Source organism: Lissotriton vulgaris, chromosome 1_1 (genome assembly GCF_964263255.1).
Source record: "Lissotriton vulgaris chromosome 1_1, aLisVul1.2, whole genome shotgun sequence".
NCBI classification, from domain to species: Eukaryota; Metazoa; Chordata; class Amphibia; order Caudata; family Salamandridae; genus Lissotriton; species Lissotriton vulgaris.
This window is the reverse complement of record NC_141685.1, coordinates 1825394756-1825418897: the sequence shown is the minus strand read 5'-3', so window position 1 is coordinate 1825418897 and position 24142 is coordinate 1825394756. Positions and strand designations below refer to the sequence as shown.

The 24142-nt window shown below is 43.5% G+C and overlaps 1 protein-coding gene across 2 annotated transcripts in view; it reads right to left on the bottom strand.

Annotated features, from left to right (window-relative positions):
* Window positions 1–262: 262 nt before the first annotated feature.
* Window positions 263–24142, bottom strand: part of WASHC3 (WASH complex subunit 3) — a 102250-nt gene continuing 78370 nt past the window's right edge. For both annotated transcript variants that reach the window (XM_086919245.1, XM_086919250.1), the window contains exon 7: window positions 263–448. In XM_086919245.1, the coding sequence (XP_086775371.1) occupies window positions 364–448 (85 nt within the window). In that variant the 3' untranslated portion in view covers window positions 263–363. The remainder of the gene's footprint in view (window positions 449–24142) is intronic.

The window sequence follows — 24142 nt, the reverse complement described above, 5'->3', positions numbered from 1 at the left end:
ACAGTTCTTCTGTCACTGGAGCTGGTGCATGTGGGCTTAAGGTAAGAATCCTGATGAATATAAGTTAAGAGTTTTCTGAAAAAAATATTTGTAATTATGGTTTCAGGATACAGGGACCTACCATCACTAAATTTTGTTTAAGGCACCTTACTTTCATTATTGATGTGAAATGAAAAAGTAACTTTACAAAGATAAATTCATTTTGTGCAGTAAAGAGATACTTCATTAGTCAGATTCACATTGAAGTGGCTTGGAATGCAGATAATGGTTAACAAAAGTTTAATTATATACACGTTGCAGCAAAATGTACTGCTGTATTTTTACACAGTTCTCAAAAAGAATTAGAGGCTGAATTAACTTGTATTAATCGCTAAACGAAGATTCGCTGTCTGAACTTTCCGCTGCATTAGTATTTACTTCCTCCTCAGGCACTGGAGCATTAGGAGTTCTTTAAGGAGGAAAGAGGAAAAAAAACACTTAATAAAGCAACATTCAAATGAATTACCCAACACTGATAACTCACAATGGCTCATATTCTTATGTATGCATGCATCTCTTTTAATTCATTGTTAGACATTAACATTAGGGATATTTCTAGATCATTTTAGAGAAATTGTATATATGCATTCCAAACTTCAGCATAGCAAATGAAGGACAAAGTGAACAATGCCTGTTTAAGAAAAAAGATACTTACGTGTTACAATGGTTTTGCAGCATGACACCTAGTGTGTGGTTTGAATGGTTTGCTACTTTTTCAGAAATTTAAAAATGATGTGGTTGTCAATCATAGAAGCAAGTTAGTCTTGAATGTCATTCACACGCTGAAATCATAGTTGGAAATCGATGAAGTTCTAGCACTTTCCTGCCTCAAGACCTATCTCAATCTGCACATGTGGGGTACTACTGTGGCTTGGAGGAGAAAATGAAAGTAGGATGTATGACATTTGTGATACGCTATAGAATTCTGTATATTTTCTGTTGGTTTTCAGGCAAAGACTTATTGGAAACATTTATTTCCATACAGTTAACTGTGGCACTTATTTCTTTGGGGGAGTAAATACAGATGATTTTAATGCAATACTTAGGATTAAAAACCAAAATGAACAGAATCACACAGAAGTACTACATGCAATAAGGCAGGCAAGGTCACAAGATTCGGTTGAACAAAGAAAATTAACAAACTTTTCTAGAAAATGGTTGTTGTAACTCACTGTCAATACAATGAACCTCGCAATGCACAAAAAAAAACTATTAGGGCAAGTGTTTCAAATTACACTGATGTTGCAAATATTTAAATGATCTCTGTATTGTATGCTTCCACAACTGATTTCCTCAGAACAAATAGTAAGGAAAATCATTGTGAACAAATATTAAATATTAACACAAACATCTCATTCAAAATGAGAAAAAAATGTAAAATGTTAGAATCTGGACTATTTACTAGATATGAGATATAACAATCTGAATTATTACCTAGGTATGGAGTCGTTCGTTGGGGTAACCCAAATTATGAAACACAATCTTCAATGAGGAATTCTGGGCTCACGCTTTGAAGGTGTAGCTAAGACCAACAAACCAGCTTTGAACAAAATGCATGTTAAGTATTTTAACAGCCCCAAGACAAATTGAAATTCATGAACATAAATAGTAAAATTACCAAAATACCTTCAATAAAGATAATGCAAATGTAGTAATTAAATAGAGACCAAAACAAAAAAACTTCGTAGAGAGGATCTAGAATCATTAATTTTTAAAGAAAAAGTAATTACGTGCCCATTGGAATCAAAAGGGACACCAAAAATACTGTTAGTCTATGGGGTTCAGTTGACCAGCTCTTTAGTGCCATTTTAAGTCCACTGTGAAGTTGCATAGTTCAGATACAGCTAAAAAGGTTCATTCCAGTCACCAGCTTTACCTTTGAAATTAAGCCTCTCAAATGGAAGTTGTAGGAAAGTGGATTATTATGTGATGAGGTTGGGAGACCTCACCATGTAACCCTTCGCTTAGTCCTGAGTAGCTGCGGCATATTATACATCACCGCTAATATAAATGATCTACAAATAGTGAAGGGACACAGCAAGAAAAGGGTGAGTACTGACTACATTCTGGTAGGCACAGGGAACTCCTATCTGTTAGACTTCTTGCAAAAAAGGTAATCCACTGTCCAACCTTGTAATCCACTTTCTCAATGTTTTTCTGTAAAAAACACTAAATGGTCAGAATTCAAAAACTAGCTATACAAGAGCTAAACACCTTACAAAATCAGAGAGCAAACAGTAGTACATAGATGGTGGATCACTCAACTACCTTTTAACAATCTATCATTAAATATCAGACGAACCATACAGTGATAAAGGAAAGGGAAGATTAACCAGAAGAACATTCCCTTCTATCCCTCAACAATTGACCCATTATAATAAATAAGAAAGCGCAAGAGTCCAGTCAGTCAGAGCATACATTTCGGATTAACCTACAACTCAAGTTGCTTGTCAAATACATCACTCAACTTCAAGCCAAGTAAAGCATGACAGACTAGCCGTGGGCTATACAAATTCAAAAGAACATCAAAATCAACTGGGGTAAGAACACAGCATTACTCTCATGCAATGTGGCTGGTATCTCCCACAAAATAGGTGATTTTGATGAAATGCACTTTCTACATGAAAATGAAATATTAGTCTTGCAAGAAACCTGGATTGCTACATCCCAGGAGATACCTGGGTATATGAACCTACTAGATGTATCATGCAACAGGAAGGCTCAAGAAACAGCCGGGTACTACAGATAGTCTGCACATTTGAAAACTGTTTTAAAACTAAACTCTGGGAAACCTACATACAAATGTCAATATGTGACATCACTTATTAGACAATTTCACACAGTGAAGCCCCGTGTTTCCAAATATCTCATCAGAGATCTGCAAACATTGTATAGGGTAGTGGCTAAAAGCTTTACTAACAGTTTTCATTGAGATTTCTGTATCAAACACATGCCCTCCTTCAAGGCAAAAAATATAGTGGTATCCTTATAAAAAACAAAAGGTCTAAAAAAAGAATTACAATCTTGCAGACCTTTGAGTTTAATCAACATCAACTGTAAACTCTTCTCAAAGATGATACTTATGGTGATGGGCATCAAATGCAAACATCCTAATTTCAATAAATGTGGCTTCAGGAAAGCCTCATCAACCACTGCTCACATTTTTGTCTTCCTTCGCGTAATGCAAATATAGTAACAAAAATATGTCACTTTATTTAGCTTTTCTGAACTTCATATCTGCATTCGAACAGGTGCCAAGACACAGGTTATGAAAACATTGCACAAGGTAGACCTAAATGCTGGACTTTTGTTGTCAATACATATATAGTAACCTGATGCAACTTCTGACTCAAGTCATGCTAAAAAATAAAGGCCTGAACAGCAACCGTTTTGCTATCACCAGTGGTGTAAAACAAGACTGTCTACGTGCCTCTTTCTGTTTTAACTGTATGCCAACTATTTTTTTGCTGAGATTCTTAAAGACTCACAAGATGTAAACCTATAGAGGGGTTTTAAGTACCAACCCTACAACAAGCCGATTCCATCTTGATTAAACACTCCAACATCAAGCCCAACCAATTGCAATGGATGAATACTGTAATGAAAACAGCATGACAGTAAATACAATGAAAATAGAAACCATAGTAATTGAGAAAACCCATAAAGAAAAACTGTTACAGAGTGGTGATGTGAAGCTGGAAGAAGTAAACCCATTCACATACCTTAGATTGACCATCTTAAGTAAACTCTCAAGGAAAGCACATAATAACAGTTATACAGTAGTTGAAAGCCTCTCTAAACGCCATTCATAGATTGGCCTATAACTATGGAAACTAGAAATTCCACACATTAAGTGGTACAGGCTAAGGGGGATTGCCAAATCTCATATGGGCAGAGCTTTGGGACGGCTGCCATGAAAAGATATTCCGAACCACTTTACTTATGCTACACATAGGTTTCCCCCTACATTGCCTTGGAGTCAAAAGTTGGATGCTCCTCTATCCTGCATATGAGCCAAATAAAATAAGTCATAAAAAGACTCCAGACTGCCAGGTTCCAACTTGGTTGACAAACCCTGGAAAGAACACTTTAATCAAAGACCCAAGTCGGAGTTCACAATCAACTGGGAAAAAGAATCAGACCACGCTTGGCTGAACTGCAATGTTATTCGCTGTAGCTTAAGGGACATTCCTTTGGAAAAAAAAAATGAAAAAAAAGTCATGAACCTACAAAATATATATAGCGCGAGGAAGAGATTCTATGCAGGGTGATATCCTGCAATGATCGTGCTGCAAAACGGACTTGAATTCCAGTGAGTACAAAAACAAAGGCTAAGAATTCCATCCTGTTTTTTCACCTGACTGCTCCAGAAATGCCCGTTAATGAACTGTGCTTGTGTAATTGAATACAAATGCCAATTGAAGATATAAAACTGGACAACTTTGAGCATGGATGTTCAATACTTATTATAGTGCACTATGGGACTTGTAGGAATGCAAAGCACAGTCATGTGACAAACCCTTTTTAAAAGCGCGCCTGAGCACTCCTGCTTTCAATCTATTCCTTACCGTGATCAAGGCAGAGCGCCGAAACGTTGGTAATAAGGAATTGGTGCTGCTTCCAAACTGAAATAAAGCCTGTTTGCAGTATTGGGCCTCACGTTGTGTTTGTCTTCGTGGTGAAATGAAAAGGGCTGCTCCGTGCCCTTGTGTGAGGCCACTCCGTAGGGTCAGGCTCCAGAACGGGGAACTTTGCAGTGTGTGTGTGTATATGTATATTTATATATATATATATATATATATATATATATATATATATATATATATATATATTACCTACTGGCTATCGCCAGTAGGTATATATAGTTAGAATTTTCAAAAATCCCATAGGGAATAAATCCTATGTCTAATAACTTTGGCGTTTGTGGACGGAATCGGCTGACATTTTCAGGAAAATGGCACATTTTGTTTCTGAGCAGCCCTTGAAAATTTGGGGGGGTTTTGTCGAGGGGGGGCCGAGAAAAAAGGGGGGTCCCAAAACGCGTTTTTCCCATGTTAATTTCCATAGGGCGGTTGGACTCACTTTTAGCTCGAACGGCTGAATGGATTTGCACGAAACTTGGCAAAATTGTAGGGACTGTTAGCCCGATGTGCCTTTGCTAGGTCTCAATATATGTGCTCCAGTAGTTTTTGAGAAATTAACGTTCAAAACAAGATATATATCTGTAACAGCGCTCCGGGCTGCGCTCCGGTTCGCTTACTTTTCGCGAAACGGAACTTTACGCGCAGAAAGCTGATTGGCTCTCCGGTGTCTGTCAACATTCTAAACAGTCCGGAGCGGCCGCCATCTTATCTCTCGGTAGGATCGAGAGAGAAGAAGAGGTGAAAAACGAAGGGGGAATTTAATGAAAGGGGGCAAGGTATACCCCTCTTGACCCCCTAGGAATGTTGTTGGGGTTATTAAAGGGTCCCGTGGGGAAAATAAAAAAAAATGATTTTTCACGGTAGAAGCGCTTCACGGGCCGCGAACTGGGCCGCAAACTGGTAGCGAAACGGGAATTCGCCATTTTGTGCTTCGTTTTAATTAAATTACTAGGTATAAGGGGGTGCGGGAGACGTATCCTAATCCCCTATGTTTCCTGAGGGTGGCTGAGGAGGCTCATATATGTTGATACATCTCTTCCAGCGGCTGTGCGTGAGCTTTTTTTTTTTTTTGCTGCGTGACGTCTGTTAACGTTCGATTCGATGGAAATCAGGAAGTGTTGACCGCCAATTTGTCACTGCGATAAAATATTTTGTTATAAATGAATCCTTATTGATAAACATTGTCTGCGCCATCTTGCCTTTTTTCCAATGCCACAATTTTGTCGTGCACGGCAGCCATTTTAGATGCCAGGCTGGTCCCAGGCTATCACCTACCCCTGCGGATGTAGTTTATGGCCCCAGCTGTAGAGAATCCAGACATGCCAACCCTCCCGATTCAGGCGTGAGACTACTGATTTCAGTGCTAGTCTCCCGCCTCCCGATTTCTGCAAGCAAAAACCCGGGGGCATATTACCAACAACTAGCGATAATTTTTGTCTCTAACTTGTTTAGAGACAAAAATTATCGCCGCACATCGGCGATTTTTATCGCAGATAAACCTTGCTATTAGCAAGGTTTATCGCAAATGCGATAAAAAACGGCCGCAATGCATGAATATCGCAGAAAAGTCAGCGATATTCATGTATTATCGAGCAAATGCTCTTAGCCATGTTATCCACCTCCCATTGGATAACATGGCTAAGAACTGCTCAGGTCAGGTGTTAGCTTTTGGAGATATTCGCGCTTAGCGCGAATATCTCCAAAAGTTGGTAATAGGAGATAGCGATGTTAGGGACTGTTTCCAGTCGCTAACATCTTGGCACGCCCACTTTGCATGTCATTAGTGATAAATATCACTGACATGCAAAGCGGGGCCCAAGATGGTCGCTATCTCCTTTTAGCTGTCACTAACTGGTGTTATCGACAGCTTGGTAATAGGGAGATAATTTTATCTCCGCTTTCTTGGCTTTTAAAGCCAAAAAAGCGGAGATAAACCCCCTTGATAATATGCCCCACGATTCCTCGGGGTTTCAGTTGACAAGGCTTGGTATTGTGTTACGTGGTAATTCTTCCAGGAAACGTCAGAGGGTCGATGCAGGGGTTCTAGAAGGGGTGATAAACCATTTAAGCCTCATGAACAAGCGCATGGTCTTTTAAAGATCTGTGAAGTACTCGGGGCGGCGGTGTGTGTGTGTCCTCTTTCAGGAGCGGGCGGGGGGGGGGGGGCACTGCCAGCAACTTCCAGGCCAGGCAGTGTTCAACACTTGCATCACCCTTTCTCTGCCTGCTATTGCGCTCCATGCTTCGGAAAGGTAAGAAAAAGAACGTGCATTTGAGTTTGAAATGTCCGATCCTGTAGCAGTACACTTGCAAAGCCCACACATGACAATAACCCGATTCAAGGCCCCATTCACCCGATTTTTTAAAAATATATAGCACTCCAACAAAGTGGGATTATAAAACTTTATTAACTTTTAAATATAACGAACGGAACAAAAACTGTAAAAACATTTAAACATTTTTCACAAAAAAAAGCAACAATGGTCAGAAGCTGTCTTTTGTGCGAATAGTCCCAAGGCAGTACAACGTGCTGAGTTCTGGACGGCACCCAGGTGATGTCATCTGGGTGCCGCACTGGTTTTTGGGATCCTACAATGCAGCAAAGAAAAACAGCGTTGGGAGTCCAGGGTGTTGCGGAGGGAGGCCTCGTCAGTAGCGGTCTGTTGTGCGAATAGTTCCAAGGCAGCAGAACGCGCTGAGATGTTGATGGCACCCAGGTGATGTCCAGTAAACTGCTGCACTGGTTTTGGTATCCTACAATGCTGCTCCGAAAATTGGCGTGGGGCGGCCCGGGGGGGGGCGTGGGGGAGGCGGCGTGAACGGGCCTCCCCAGGTGGCGGCCATCCAGCTGAGTTGCGCCCGCTCTTGCGGCTACAGCGTCTCGCTCACCATGTTGTTGAGTTGCTCCCACTCTTGCGGTGCAGCGATAGGCGGCTGCCACATGACTCTTAAAATGGCGGACGGCTCTTCGGTTTTGGGCCTGGTCCACTAAAATGGCCCTGGGACACCTTGGAACTCGGACGCTTGCCTGCTAGGGCTTGGGCTCCATTCTCGAAAGCGTCCCCTCAGCCGTGAAGATTCTACAAAAGTCTTGGGGGCCCTCGACTCCTGCAGGCTTCCGGTGGGGAGCGGCTGCCATGATTGCTCGCGGAATGACCACGACGGAGCCACGAGATGGTGGTGCTCTCATGCTGACGCCAGCTTCAGTCTGAATCATCCAGAAACAAGGTGGGGCTTTCATCGTTTGGGAAAAAAAAATGTTCTAAACCAATGAAAAGTGTTATTTTTAGGTCATATGACCAAGCCTTCCATCTTTAGGAAACCAAAAGTAAAATGAACCAATGAAAAGTTTTATAAACAAGTCACATGACCTGTTATGCGGCATAGGGCTACAAAAAGCGTAGAAAATTCGTTGGCACGTGAGGCGGCGTCAGTAGCGGACCGATGTGCGAATAGGCCGAAGGCAGCACAACGCGCCGAGATCCGGATGGCACCGAGTTAGTGTCCAGCAAGTTGCTGCACTGGTGTGGCTATCCTACAATGCTGCGCCGAAAGTCGGCGTGGGGCGCCCCGTTGGCCTGTGAGGTCGCGTCAGTCAGTGGGGGCTGTGCGTCTCCCCCAAGATGGAGGCTCCTCGGCTGCAGTGCGGCGCCCCTTAGCGTTTCACTCGCCGTCCAACTGAGTTGCGTCCGCACTTGCGGCTACAGTAGGCCAAAGGCAGCACAACGCGCCGAGATCCGGGTGGCACCGAGGTGGTGTCCAGCAAATTGCCGCACTGGTGTGGCCATCCTACAATGCTGCGCCGAAAGACGGCGTGTCCAGCTGAGTTGCGGTCACTCTTGCGGTACAGTGACTCGAACGCGCCGAGATCCGGATGGCACCGAGGTGGTGTCCAGCAAGTTGCCGCACTGGTGTGGCCATCCTACAATGCTGCGCCGAAAGACGGCGTGTCCAGCTGAGTTCCGGTCACTCTTGCGGTACAGTGACTCGAACGCGCCGAGATCCGGATGGCACCGAGGTGGTGTCCAGCAAGTTGCCGCACTGGTGTGGCCATCCTACAATGCTGCGCCGAAAGTCAAATGAATTCAAGTGAGAGGCCTAATTTCACTTGTGTGTGTTGTCGACGCACTTATTATAAGAATCAGACTAAGTTGAAGACTGTCTGAAGCTTATTTGCACCTGCTGCAGCTTCACTATTGCCCTGGTGTGGCCAAAGGTCGCACATGACATAGGCGGCCGGCTCCCGAGGTCCGACGGAACTTTTTTCCTTTTCCTTTTTGCTTCTTGTCCCACAATCCGTTTCATCTGAAGACATGACCAGGTCCCTGAATGTGTGCAGGGGGACGTTATTGATTGAATCAAAATGGCGGCTTGACACAAAGCTGACTCAAGCGTTGCTGTTGATGCTATACAGACAAAAATTGGTTTTCAGTTTGTACATTCTTCAGGATTTTTTTTTCCATCCAAGGCTGATTGAGAGTTTGTAGAAAAATGGCTTCAGATTTTCCACATACTACTCTTCAACATTCTTCCTAAATGTAACAATGTGAGACTCACTAGGAGAACGGCTGTTTATGTTTCCTTTCAAAATGCTGCCAACAATATTTTCTGAATGGAAGACACCATCTTGTAGCATAAAGGGCCGAAAGGGGTTCTGGTCTGGCCGATTGTTGGTGGAGACATTTTGACTATATCTTGGACCTGCCCGGCCTCGCCCAAAATGGCGCCGGTATAAATGGGACTCGTAACTCATTGTTGTGTACTGGTTGAACAACCTTGATATCACGAGATATGAATGCAGTTTTGATGCTCATGGCGGGCGGGGACGAGAATTGATTGAATATTTCGACATCCCTATTGATATTAAGTTCTGATGTGTTATTGATTACTGTACTATTGAAAGTTCGAATTTCAGTTTGCTCCGTGGCCGGCCCACGTGGTTATAGGCCCGTATTTGTATGCTGACATTTTCACAATAAAGGTTTTTAAAACAAAACATGGTAGTAGTATTTACATTGGTAAAGTTTTTACTTTTAGTCACTGTTTTCGAATCAGTAAAAGGCAAGTGAAATAAAGCAGTCCAATTACATGACGGATAAAAGGTATAATATGTAGGAACGCAGTAAAGATAAATGGTCAAGGGCAGTTGTGTTTTCCTCTCCTGCAACATAAAGTGATCGATAAGAATCTGATAATCAGGCGTATCGGCGACTAAGACAGCAGGCCGAGTCTCTTTTACTCAACGGCTCCGTCAAGGAACGAAGAAACGCCCTTTTTCTCGAAAAAGGAATATATTTTACTTGCAGGACAGTTGTAAATTTTCGGGGAAAGTACATTAGCCTGGAATATTATAACATATATGTTTTTTTTTAAAAAGTTCGAAATCAATAAAAAGCGTATTTTTTAGGTCATATGACCAAGCTTTTCATTATTAAAATAACAAAAGTAAAATGAACCAATAAAAAGTTTTATTAACAAGTCACATGACCTGTTATGCTTACGTTACGCGCTGCGCGCCGCGCCCCGGATTACTTCCGGGTGCGCTAACGCGGCGTGTCATATAACGCATTACGCGACAACGTAGGTCAAGAATATAGTCAAAATGTCTCCACCAACCAGCGTTCGGAACACAACCCCTTTCAGCAGTCCAAAAAGTTCTGTAAAATGACAACAGAGGGGACAGGCAACAAGAACCATCAGTCAAAGAGGGGAGGGCAAGTTCTTCTCTACCGGGTCATGTTGGGGCGCTACCGGAACTGATCGAATTGGTAGTCTACAGTGTTTCTGGATGTTTCAGACTAAAGCTGGCGTCAGCATGAGAGCACTACCATCTCGTAGGTCCGTCGTGGCCATTCCACGAGCAAACATGGCAGCCGCTCCCCACCAGAAGCCTGCGGGAGTCGGGGGCCCCCAAGACTTTTGTAGAATCTTCACGGCTGAGGGGACGCTTTCGAGAATGGGACCCAAGCCCTATCAGGGAAGCGTCCGAGTTCCAAGGTGTCCCAGGGCCATTTTAGTGGACCACGCCCAAATCTGAAGAGCCGGCCGCCATTTTGAGAGTCCTGTGGCAGTCGCTTATCGTTGCATCGCAAGAGCGGGAGCAACTCAACTACATGGTGAGCGAGACGCTGTAGTTGCAAGAGCGGGCGGTAAACCGCTGAATGGCGGAAGAGGCACAGTGTAGCAAAAGCGGGCGGAATGGCAACTAAAACGGTAAAGGGGCGCCCCACTACAGCGTGTCTTCAGGTCAAACGGATTGTGGGACAAGGTCCAGAATAGAAGAGTCATCAAAAGGCAAAAAGTTCCGCCGGACCCCGGGAGCCGGCCGCCTATGTCGGGGGCGATCTCAGGCTACACCGGTGCTATAAGACTTGGGGAGGGGGTCGGAGCCAAGCGTCTTCTCCGAGTCCATGGCCATCACACCGCCCCTCGGGGGCCTCCGTCAAGCTGTTTAGGAAGGTAACATATCACATTGTTTTCAAATGCAGTCAGGTCCACAAACGACACTCACTTACTTTGAGAATAGTGAAGCTGCAGTAGGTGGAAATAAGCTTCAGACAGTGTTACAAGCGCTGCTCAGAACTCTGAACTATGGCACCCAACATCCAGAACTTATGCCATTTGAGAATGGCAGTGACATTGAAGCAACTCAGGGACCAAAACCATTAACGTACTTTCACGTATGAAAATCTTACTTGGGGAGGGGGCAGGAGCGAAGCGCCCCCTCCCAGTCCGCGCCACCACACCGTATGTTGAAAATCTGAAGCCATCGTTCTACAAAGTCAACCAACCTTGGATGGAAAAATCTAGAAAAATGTACAAACTGAAAACCAGTTTTGGTCTGCATAGCATCAGTAGCAACGCTTGCTATCAGAGTGCATGAGTTTCATGCTTGATCGATTGAGCTAGCCGGATCGGGCAATAAAAAGTATAAAATAGTTATGTAAATAGTTATTTAATAAAATGTTTTACCCTGTTTCTTTGCTGGTGTGTTGTCTATATTTTTAATATTTGCATAGGGTTTGTCGTTATTTTGGGCGGGGTGGGTGGCGGAGCCGAGCTGTCTTGCAGCCCTCATGGTGTGGAGCTCAGTTCATCTCACTATTTTCGTATTTCTCATGAAGGGTTGTTCCTAATATTTCTATTTTAGCGAGGTCAAAAAGAGATCCAATTAGTGGCCTACTGATTTTGCTCGATTACTTTTATTTTTTTACACGATTTTTCACGATTTTTCACTATCTGCAAAGACTAAACAGAGTATTGCGACTTTGTGCTTGTTTGTAAATAGAGAATGAACCAAAGAGAATCAATTGTAAAACAGTAAATGCTTGGATAACAATCAATCAAATGGAGAGACAAGCAGGCACGACGGATTACAACGGGGGTAAAGGCCTGCGTTAACTACTCTTCACTATCTGCAAAGAGAGAGTACTACTAAGAGAAAAGAGGGGAGGGGGACAGCGTTCAAAGCACATCAGCGTGCATAAACACGAAAACGTTTTTACCTATCACGTACTTGACATTTTACAGCTTTTGATATTTGCTATTAAAAAACCAATGAAATTCACTGAAAAAACCATAGGTTATAGGCCATATATAGTTAGGAATTTGCAGTTACAAAACCTTGAAAATTCAATGAAAAAACCATTGGTTATAGAACATATATAGTTAGGAATTTGCATTTACAAAACCTTATTTTACTCGCATAAAACCATTGAAATTCCATATATAGTTAGATGCGCTAACTATATATCGCGCACCCGCAATCCACTGCTGATGATGTCACATATTACATCATTCATGACATGGTCAGTGACATCACTGATGACATCACTGATGACAACTCAAATGACATCACTGATCACAACATCCAGTGACTGTATGTTTCTGTAAAGTTAAAATATGTCTTACATATTGAAGAATGAGTGGATGTATAAGTGTCTCGATGAAGGATTTAGTAGGTGCATGACTGACTGTATGAGTGAGTGATTAAATGTGTCTCACTGAGTGCATAGGTTAGTGATTAAACTGTATTAATTTGTGTATCATTATATCTGTTGTTCTGTAAACTGCTGCATGTGTTGATCAGTAGCTATATAAATAACTATATGGGTTATTCATTGGTTGCTCAAGTATTTGTATGGGAGACTGAGTATGTGTGTGGGTGGCTGGGAGGTGTGTGATTCTGTGCATAGATGTGTAAGCAGTTGATTCACTAGGTGTATCAGTTCAAGAGTGCATGTGGAAACAGCTATATGGGCGGTTGACTGTGTGCATGAGTGTATTGGTGAGTGAATGGATATCTCAGTGCTACATGTCAAAGTAAGTACATATGTAAAACACAGTACATGTGAGAGTTAACATATATAAATAACTGTGCATAACAGCCAGTGAATGTGTGAGTGGCTGTATGGATCATTGTGAACATGTATCAAGGATTGTATAAGAGAGTAAATATGTATTAGAATATGTTTCAATAAGTAAGGTGTGTATAACTGTATAGTTGAGGAATTGGAGGTGTGTTTCATTCTTTGCATGACTGTCTAGGTGTATGAGTAACTCCATGGATGAGTGACAGTCTGTGAGTGTCTATTTTCACTGAGTGTATCTAAGGATATATCAGAGTCTGTAGAGGTTCATCGTATTAACACATGAATGATGTCATCTGTGATGTTGTCAGTGATGTCATTTGAGTTGTCATCAGTGATGTCATCAGTGATGTCATTTGAGATGTCATCAGTGATGTCATTTGAGTTGTCATCAGTGATGTCATCAGTGATGTCACTGACCATGTCATGAATGATGTAATATGTGACATCATCAGCAGTGGATTGCGGGTGCGCGATATATAGTTAGCGCATCTAACTATATATGGAATTTCAATGGTTTTATGCGAGTAAAATAAGGTTTTGTAAATGCAAATCCCTAACTATATATGGCCTAAAACCAATGGTTTTTTCATTGAATTTTCAAGGTTTTGTAAATGCAAATTCCTAACTATATATCCACTATAACCTATGGTTTTTTCTGTGAATTTCATTGGTTTTTTAATAGCAAATATGAAAAGCTTTAAAATGTCAAGTACGTGATAGATAAAAACATTTTCGTATTTATGCACGCTGATGTGCTTTGAACGCTGCACCCCCCCCCTCCCCTCTTTTCTCTTAGTAGTACTCTCTCTTTGCAGATAGTGAACGGTAGTTAACGCAGGCCTTTGCCCCCGTTGTAATCCGTCGTGCCTGCTTGTCTCTCCATTTGATTGATTGTTATCCAAGCATTTACTGTTTTAGAATTGGTTCTCTTTGGATCATTCTCTATTTACAAACAAGCACAAAGTCGCAATACTCTGTTTAGTCTTTGCAGATAGTGAAAAATCGTGTAAAAAAATAAAAGTAATCGAGCAAAATCAGTAGGCCACTAATTGGATCTCTTTTTGACCTCGCTAAAATAGAAATATTAGGAACAACCCTTCATGAGAAATACGAAAATAGTGAGATGAACTGAGCTCCACACCATGAGGGCTGCAAGACAGCTCGACTCCGTCACCCACCCCGCCCAAAATAACGACAAACCCTATGCAAATATTAAAAATATAGACAACACACCAGCAAAGAAACAGGGTAAAACATTTTATTAAATAACTATTTACATAACTATTTTATACTTTTTATTGCCCGATCCGGCTAGCTCAATCGATCAAGCATGAAACTCATGCACTCTGATAGCAAGCGTTGCTACTGATGCTATGCAGACCAAAACTGGTTTTCAGTTTGTACATTTTTCTAGATTTTTCAATCCAAGGTTGGTTCACTTTGTAGAACGATGGCTTCAGATCTTCAACATACGGTGTGGTGGCGCGGACTGGGAGGGGGCGCTTCGCTCCTGCCCCCTCCCCAAGTAAGATTTTCATACGTGAAAGTACGTTAATGGTTTTGGTCCCTGAGTTGCTTCAATGTCACTGCCATTCTCAAATGGCATAAGTTCTGGATGTTGGGTGCCATAGTTAAGAGTTCTGAGCAGTGCTTCTAACACTGTCTGAAGCTTATTTCCACCTACTGCAGCTTCACTATTCTCAAAGTAAGTGAGTGTCGTTTGTGGACCGGACTGCATTAGAAAACAATGTTATATGGTACCTTCCTAAACAGCTTGACGGAGGCCCCTGAGGGGCGGTGTGATGGCCATGGACTCGGAGAAGACGCTAGGCTCCGACACCCTCCCCAAGTCTTATAGCACTGGTGTAGCCTGAGATCGCCCCCGACATAGGCGGCCGGCTCCCGGGGTCCGGCGGAACTTTTTGCCTTTTGATGACTCTTCAATTCTGGACCTTGTCCCACAATCCGTTTGACCTGAAGACACGCTGTAGTGGGGCGCCCCTTTACCGTTTCAGTTGCCATTCCGCCCGCTTTTGCTACACTGTGCCTCTTCCGCCATTCAGCTGTTTACCGCCCGCTCTTACGACTACAGCGTCTCGCTCATCATGTAGTTGAGTTGCTCCCGCTCTTGCGGTGCAGCGATAGGCGGCTGCCACAGGACTCTCAAAATGGCGGCCGGCTCTTCGGTTTTGGGCCTGGTCCACTAAAATGGCCCTGGGACACCTTTGAACTCGGACGCTTCCCTGATAGGGCTTGGGTCCCATTCTCGAAAGCGTCCCCTCAGCCGTGAAGATTCTACAAAAGTCTTGGGGGCCTCCGACTCCCGCAGGCTTCTGGTGGGGAGCGGCTGCCATGATTGCTCGTGGAATGGCCACGACGGAGCTACGAGATGGTAGTGCTCTCATGCTGACGCCAGCTTTAGTCTGAAACATCCAGAAACACTGTAGACTACCAATTCGATCAGTTCCGGTAGCGCCCCAACATGACCCGGAAGAGAAGAACTTGCCCTCCCCTCTTTGACTGATGGTTCTTGTTGCCTGTCCCCTCTGTTATCATTTAACAGAACTTTTTGGACTGCTGAAAGGGGTTGTGTTCCGAACGCTGGTTGGTGGAGACATTTTGACTATATTCTTGACCTACGTTGTCGCGTAATGCGTTATATGACACGCCGCGTTAGCGCACCCGGAAGTGATCCGAGGCGCGGCGCGCAGCGCGTAACGTAAGCATAACAGGTCATGTGACTTGTTAATAAAACTTTTCATTGGTTCATTTTACTTTTGTTATTTTAATGATGAAAAGCTTGGTCATATGACCTAAAAATTACGCTTTTTATTGTTTTCGAACATTATTTTTTTTTAAACATATGTTATAATATTCCAGGCTAATGTACTTTCCCGGAAAATTTACAACTGTCCTGCAAGTAAAATATATTCCTTTTTCGAGAAAAAGGGCGTTTCTTCCTTCCATGACGGAGCCGTTGAGTAAAAGAGATTCGGCCTGCTGTCTTAGTCGCCGATACGCCTGATTATCAGATTCTTATCGATCACTTTATGTTGCAGAAATGAAAAACACAACTGCCCTTGACCATTTATCTTTACTGCGTTCCTACATATTATACCTTTTATCCGTCATGTAATTGGACTGCTTTATTTCACTTGCCTTTTACTGATTCGAAAACAGTGACTAAAAGTAAAAACTTTACCAATGTAAATACTACTACCGTGTTTTGTTTTAAAAACCTTTATTGTGAAAATGTCAGTATACAAATACGGGCCTATAACCACGTGGGCCGGCCACGGAGCAAACTGAAATCGTATATGATGAGGAGACATTTACACTGTAGAGGAACGTAACGAGCGGGCCATTAGGTTGCAAGAACAAAGGTGTCTAACAGTTGCGGAATCGGTGGACGTACATTTTGTAATTAAAATACGACAGGGCCACTTACAATAACATTTTCTAGATATACATTTGCGGGCAAGGAGTTACGAGTCCCATTTATACCGGCGCCATTTTGGGCGAGGCCGGGCAGGTCCAAGATATAGTCAAAATGTCTCCACCAACCATCGGCCAGACCAGAACCCCTTTCGGCCCTTTATGCTACAAGATGGTGTCTTCCATTCAGAAAATATTGTTGGCAGCATTTTGAAAGGAAACAGAAACAGCCGTTCTCCTAGTGAGTTTCACATTGTTTCATTTAGGAAGAATGTTGAAGAGTAGTATGTGGAAAATCTGAAGCCATTTTTCTACAAACTCTCAATCAGACTTGGATAGAAAAAAAAATCCTGAAGAATGTACAAACTGAAAACCAATTTTTGTCTGTATAGCATCAACAGCAACGCTTGAGTCAGCTTTGTGTCAAGCCGCCATTTTCATTCAATCAATAGCGTCCCCCTGCACACATTCAGGGACCTGGTCGTGTCTTCAGATGAAACAGATTGTAGGAAAAGAAGCAGAAAGGAAAAGGAAAAAAGTTCCGCCGGACCTCGGGAGCCGGCCGCCTATGTCATGTGCGACCTTTGGCCACACCAGGGCAATAGTGAAGCTGCAGCAGGTGCAAATAAGCTTCAGACAGTCTTACAAGCACTGCTCAGAACTCTCAACTGAGGCACTCAACATCCAGGACTTGCCATTCGGATCTTGGCGCCTTGTGCTGGTTCCGACCTATTCACACATCGGTCCACTACTGACATCACCTCATAAGCCAACGGGGCACCCCACGCCGACTTTCGGCGCAGCATTGTAGGATGGCCACACCAGTGCGGCAACTTGCTGGACACAACCTCGGTGCCATCCGGATCTCGGCACGTTCGACTCACTGTACCGCAAGAGTGACCGCAACTCAGCTGGACACGCCGTCTTTCGGCGCAGCATTGTAGGATGGCCACACCAGTGCGGCAATTTGCTGGACACCACCTCGGTGCCATCCGGATCTCGGCGCGTTCGAGTCACTGTACCGCAAGAGTGACCGCAACTCAGCTGGACACGCCGTCTTTCGGCGCAGCATTGTAGGATAGCCACACCAGTGCAGCAACTTGCTGGACACTAACTCGGTGCCATCCGGATCTCGGCGCGTTGTGCTGCCTTCGGCCTATTCGCACATCGGTCTGCTACTGACGCCGCCTCACGTGCCAACGAATTTTCTACGCTTTTTGTAGCCCTATGCCGCATAACAGGTCATGTGACTTGTTTATAAAACTTTTCATTGGTTCATTTTACTTTTGGTTTCCTAAAGATGGAAGGCTTGGTCATATGACCTAAAAATAACACTTTTCATTGGTTTAGAACATTTTTTTTTCCCCAAACGATGAAAGCCCCACCTTGTTTCTGGATCATTCAGACTGAAGCTGGCGTCCGCATGAGAGCACCACCATCTCGTGGCTCCGTCGTGGTCATTCCGCGAGCAATCATGGCAGCCGCTCCCCACCGGAAGCCTGCGGGAGTCGGGGGCCCCCAAGACTTTTGTAGAATCTTCACGGCTGAGGGGACGCTTTTCGAGAATGGAGCCCAAGCCCTAGCAGGCAAGCGTCCGAGTTCCAAGGTGTCCCAGGGCCATTTCAGTGGACCAGGCCCAAAACCGAAGAGCCGTCCGCCATTTTGAGAGTCATGTGGCAGGCGCCTATCGCTGCACTGCAAGAGTGGGAGCAACTCAACAACATGGTGAGCGAGACGCTGTAGCCGCAAGAGCGGGCTCAACTCAGCTGGATGGCCGCCACCTGGGGAGGCCCGTTCACGCCGCCTCCCCCACGCCCCCCCCCCCTCCCCCCCGGGCCGCCGCACGCAAATTTTCGGAGCAGCATTGTAGGATACCAAAACCAGTGCGGCAGTTTACTGGACATCACCTGGGTGCCATCAACATCTCAGCGCGTTCTGCTGCCTTGGGACTATTCGCACAACAGACCGCTACTGACGAGGCCTCCCCCCGTCCCACCCGGGACGCCCCACGCCAATTTTCGGAGCAGCATTGTAGGATCCCAAAACCAGTGCGGCACCCAGGCGACATCACCTGGGTGCCGTCCAGAACTCTGCACGTTGTGCTGCCTTGGGACTATTCGCACAAAAGACAGCTTCTGACCATTGTTGCTTTTTTGGGTGAAAAATGTTTAAATGTTTTTACAGTTTTTGTTCCGTTCATTATAGTTAAATGTTAATAAAGTTTTAAAATCTAACTTTGTTGGAGTGCTATATATGTTTAAAAAAATCGGGTGAATGGGGCCTTGAATCGGGTTATTGTCATGTGTGGGCTTTGCAAGTGTACTGCTACGAGATCGGACATTTCAAACTCAAATGCACGTTCTTTTTCTTACCTTTCCGAAGCATGGAGCGCAATAGCAGGCAGAGAAAGGGTGATGCACGTGTTGAACACTGCCTGGCCTGGCAAGTTGCTGGCAGTGCCCCCCCCCGCCCGCTCCTGAAATAGGGCACACACACACCGCCGCCCCGAGTACTTCACAAATCTTTAAAAGACCATGCGCTTGTTCATGAGGCTTAAATGGTTTATCACCCCTTCTAGAACCCCTGCATCGACCCTCTGACGTTTCCTGGAAAAATTAGCACGTAACACAATACCAAGCCCTGTCAGCTGAAACCCCCGAGAAATCATGGGGCATATTATCAAGGCGGTTTATTTCCGCTTTTTGGGCTTTAAAAGCCCAAAAAAAAGGAGATAAAATTATCTCCCTATTACCAAGCTGTCGCTAACACCAGTTAGTGACAGCTAAAAGGAGATAGCGACCATCTTGGGCCCCGCTTTGCATATCAGTGATATTTATCACTAATGACATGCAAAGTAGGCGTGCCAAGATTTTAGCGACTGGAAACAGTCCCTAACCATCGCTATCTCCTATTACCAACTTTTGGAGATATTCGCGCTAAGCGCGAATATCTCCAAAACCTAACACCTGCCCTAAGCAGTTTTAGCCATGTTATCCAATGGGAAGTGGATAACATGGCTAAGAGCATTTGCTGGATAATGCATGAATATCGCTGACTTTTCAACGATATTCATGCATTGCGGCCGTTTTTTATCGCATTTGCGATAAACCTTGCTAATAGCAAGGTTTATCTGCGATAAAATTCGCCGATGTGCGGCGATAATTTTTGTCTCTAAACAAGTTAGAGACAAAAATTATCGCTAGTTGTTGGTAATATGCCCCCGGGTTTTTGCTTGCAGGAATCGGGAGGCGGGAGACTAGCACTGAAATCAGTAGTCTCACGCCTGAATCGGGAGGGTTGGCATGTCTGGATACTCTACAGCTGGGGCCATAAACTACATCCGCAGGGCTAGGTGATAGCCTAGGTCCGGCCTGGACAATCGGACACAGAGGAAGAGGAGTGTCAGAGGGTGCGGTAGTGAATAGGGTGAAAGGGAGGTGTCGGGCGGGCACAGGGTGTGATTCTCAGAGAAGAGCAGCGCAGATGGGGGGAAGTATATAGCCATGTTATCCAATGGGAAGTGGATAACATGGCTAAGAGCATTTGCTGGATAATGCATGAATATCGCTGACTTTTCAACGATATTCATGCATTGCGACCGTTTTTTATCGCATTTGCGATAAACCTTGCTAACAGCAAAGTTTATGTGCGATAAAATTCGCCGATGTGCGGCGATAATTTTTGTCTCTAAACAAGTTGGAGACATAAATTATCGCTAGTTGTTGGTAATATGCCCCCGGGTTTTTGCTTGCAGGAATCGGAAGGCGGGAGACTAGCACTGAAATCAGTAGTCTCACGCCTGAATCGGGAGGGTTGGCATGTCTGGATACTCTACAGCTGGGGCCATAAACTACATCCGCAGGGCTAGGTGATAGCCTAGGTCCGGCCTGGACAATCGGACACAGAGGAAGAGGAGTGTCAGAGGGTGCGGTAGTGAATAGGGTGAAAGGGAGGTGTCGGGCGGGCACAGGGTGTGATTCTCAGAGAAGAGCAGCGCAGATGGGGGGGAAGTATATGGCCCATGCATGAGAGAAAGAGCGGGGGTGACCAGTGCGTGGGGGAGATGCTTGCGAGGGTGGGGAGCCATGCTGAGGATCGGCGGCGTGCAGAGAGTGGCCCTGGTCAAGGCATCTAAAATGGCTGCCGTGCACAACAAAATTGTGGCATTGGACAAAAACGCAAGATGGCGCAGACAATGTTTATCAATAAGGATTCATTTATAACAAAATATTTACTCGCAGTGACAAAATGGTGGTCAACACTTCCTGATTTCCATCGAATCGAACGTTAACACACGTCACGCAGCATAAAAAAAAAAAAAAAAAGCTCACGCACAGAGCAGTTTTTAGCCATGTTATCCAATGGAAGGTGGATAACATGGCTAAGAGCATTTGCTGGATAATGCATGAATATCGCTGACTTTTCAGCGATATTCATGCATTGTGGCCGATGTGCGGCGATAATTTTTGTCTCTAAACAATTAAAACGAAGCACAAAATGGCAAATTCTCGTTTCGCTACCAGTTTGCGGCCCAGTTCGCGGCCCGTGAAGCGCTTCTACCGTGAAAAATCTTTTTTTTTTTATTTTCCCCACGGGACCCTTTAATAACCCCAACAACATTCCTAGGGGGTCAAGAGGGGTATACCTTGCCCCCTTTCAATAAATTCCCCCTTCGTTTTTCACCTCTTCTTCTCTCTCGATCCTACCGAGAGATAAAATGGCGGCCGCTCCGGACTGTTTAGAATGTTGACAGACACCGGAGAGCCAATCAGCTTTCTGCGCGCAAAGTTCCGTTTCGCGAAAAGTAAGCGGACCGGATCGCTGCCCGGAGCGCTGTTACAGATATATATCTTGTTTTGAACGTTAATTTCTCAAAAACTACTGGAGCACATATATTGAGACCTAGCAAAGGCACATCGGGCTAACAGTCCCTACAATTTTGCCAAGTTTCGTGCAAATCCATTCAGCCGTTCGAGCTAAAAGTGAGTCCAACCGCCCTATGGAAAAATGAATGGGAAAAACGCGTTTTGGGACCCCCCTTTTTTCTCGGCCCCCCCTTGACGAAACCCCACCGAATTTTCAGGGGCTGCTCAGAAACAAAATGTGCCATTTTCCTGAAAATTTCAGCCGATTCCGTCCACAAACGCCAAAGTTATTAGACATAGAATTTTCAAAAATCCCATAGGGAAAAAATCCTAACTATATATACCTACTGGCGAACGCCAGTAGGTAATATATATATATATATATATATATATATATATATATATATATATATATATATATATATATATTTTCACTGAAAAAACCATAGGTTATAGACCATATATAGTTAGGGATTAGCATTTACAAAACCTTATTTTACTCGCACAAAACCATTGAAATTCGCATATATAGTTAGTTCCACTAACTATATATCGCGCACCCGCAATCCACTGCTGATGATGTCACATATTACATCATTCAAGACATGGTCAGTGACATCACTGATGACATCACTGATGACAACATCCAGTGACTGTATGTTTCTGTAAAGTTAAAATATGTCTTACATATTGAAGAATGAGTGGATGTATAAGTGTCTGGATGAAGGATTTAGTAGGTGCATGACTGACTGTATGAGTGAGTGATTAAATGGGTCTCACTGAGTGCATGGGTTAGTGACTAAACTGTCTTAATTTGTGCATCATTATGTCTGTTGTTCTGTAAACTGCTGCATGTGTTAATCAGTAGCTATATGAGTAACTATATGGGTTATTGATTGGTTGTCCAAGTATTTGTATGGGAGACTGAGTATGTGTGTGGGTGGCTGGGAGGGGTATGACTCTGTGCATAGATGTGTGAGCAGTTGATTCACTAGATGTATGAGTTCAAAAGTGCATGTGGAAACAGCTGTATGGGCAGTTGACTGTGTGCATGAGTGTATTGGTGAGTGAATTAATATCTCAGTGTTACATGTCAAAGTAAGTACATATGTAAAACACAGTACATGTGAGAGTTGACATATATAAATAACTGTGCATAAGAGCCAGTGAATGTGTGAGTGGCTGTATGGATCATTGTGAACTTCAATCAAGGATTGTATAAAAGAGTAAATATGTGTTAGTATATGTTTGAATAAGTAAGGTGTGTATAACTGTGTAGTTGAGGAAATGGAGGTGTGATTGATTCTTTGCATGACTGACTAGGTGTGTGAGTAACTCCATGGATGAGTGACAGTCTGTGAGTGTCTGTTTATACTGAGTGTATGTAAGGTTATATTAGAGTCTGAAGAGGTTCAACGTATTATCACATGAATGATATCATCAGTGATGTAATCAGTAATGTCAAATGAGATGTCATCAGTGATGTCATTTGAGATGTCATCAGTGATGTCATCAGTGATGTCACTGACCATGTCATGAATGATGTAATATGTGACATCATCAGCAGTGGATTGCGGGTGCGCGATATATAGTTAGTGGAACTAACTATATATGCAAATTTCAATGGTTTTGTGCGAGTAAAATAAGGTTTTGTAAATGCTAATCCCTAACTACATATGGTCTATAACCTATGGTTTTTTCAGTGAATTTTTAAGGTTTTGTAAATGCTAATTCCTAACTATATATGGTCTATAACCTATGGTTTTTTCAGTGAATTTCAATGGTTGTTTAATAGCAAAAGCTGTAAAATGTATTCTTATTTTAATGCAAAAATATATTTTATATGTTTTTAATAAAAAAAAATTATGCATTTGCCAAACCCTGACCTCTTAATAGTGCACTGTGGTGGAAATGATTTGGGCACTATGACTGGGGTTGGTCTGGAAATGCTTTTAAAGAACACCTTTCTTCAATTGATGACACTTTTTCCCCAAACTGCCTTGGTATATTGCAATATATGTCAAAGACAGAAATGGAAGTGCTCCAACCAATTTTTTCCACAATTTGAGAAAGCACGGAAACATGTGAATAAATCTGTTTCTGCTTACATGAGAGACTATGGAATGGGTTTAATATAGAACAATAACTTGCGTTACAACATTCAAGACATCTACAGAAGAGATGGTGTGCACTTCTCCGATGAAGGGAATAGAATATTCGTCCTTTATTTAAAAGTGTGCATTGGAACCTACTTGTAGGTACCTAAATTAGCCACAGAACCCAATAGCTCTTTTCAGAGCTACCCTACCTCTGATCATTCAAAACGTTTATCTTTTTCTAACTTTTTTTTTTTCACCAAAGTACGCTCCCCAGTTCGCTTACCGGTGCGCGTACCGGGCGCTACCCCCGCGAAATTTTCAAATTTTTTTTTTTTTGCATATATCAGCGTCCTAATCCCCCCTCAGAAAACCTAGAGGGTCACAAAGTGTCTACCGTGCCCCCTTCTACCCATTCCGAACATTGTTTGTCCCCCCTCTTATGTCTCAATTCTACCGAAACACAAAATGGAGGACTCCCGTAACGCTGCCGGTTCGCGTACTGGGGAGCGCACCGGTAAGCGCTCGATAAAAAAAGGTGGGAAAGTAATTGACAGAAAAACCACTACAGACACTTTCATCAAATATAGAATAGGCCCTACTACATAGCAGTCCCTACCATTTACCCAAATTTGATGGAATTCCATTGAGAAAATTATGCTGTAAGCCTGACTAAATATCCTGAGGTAAAT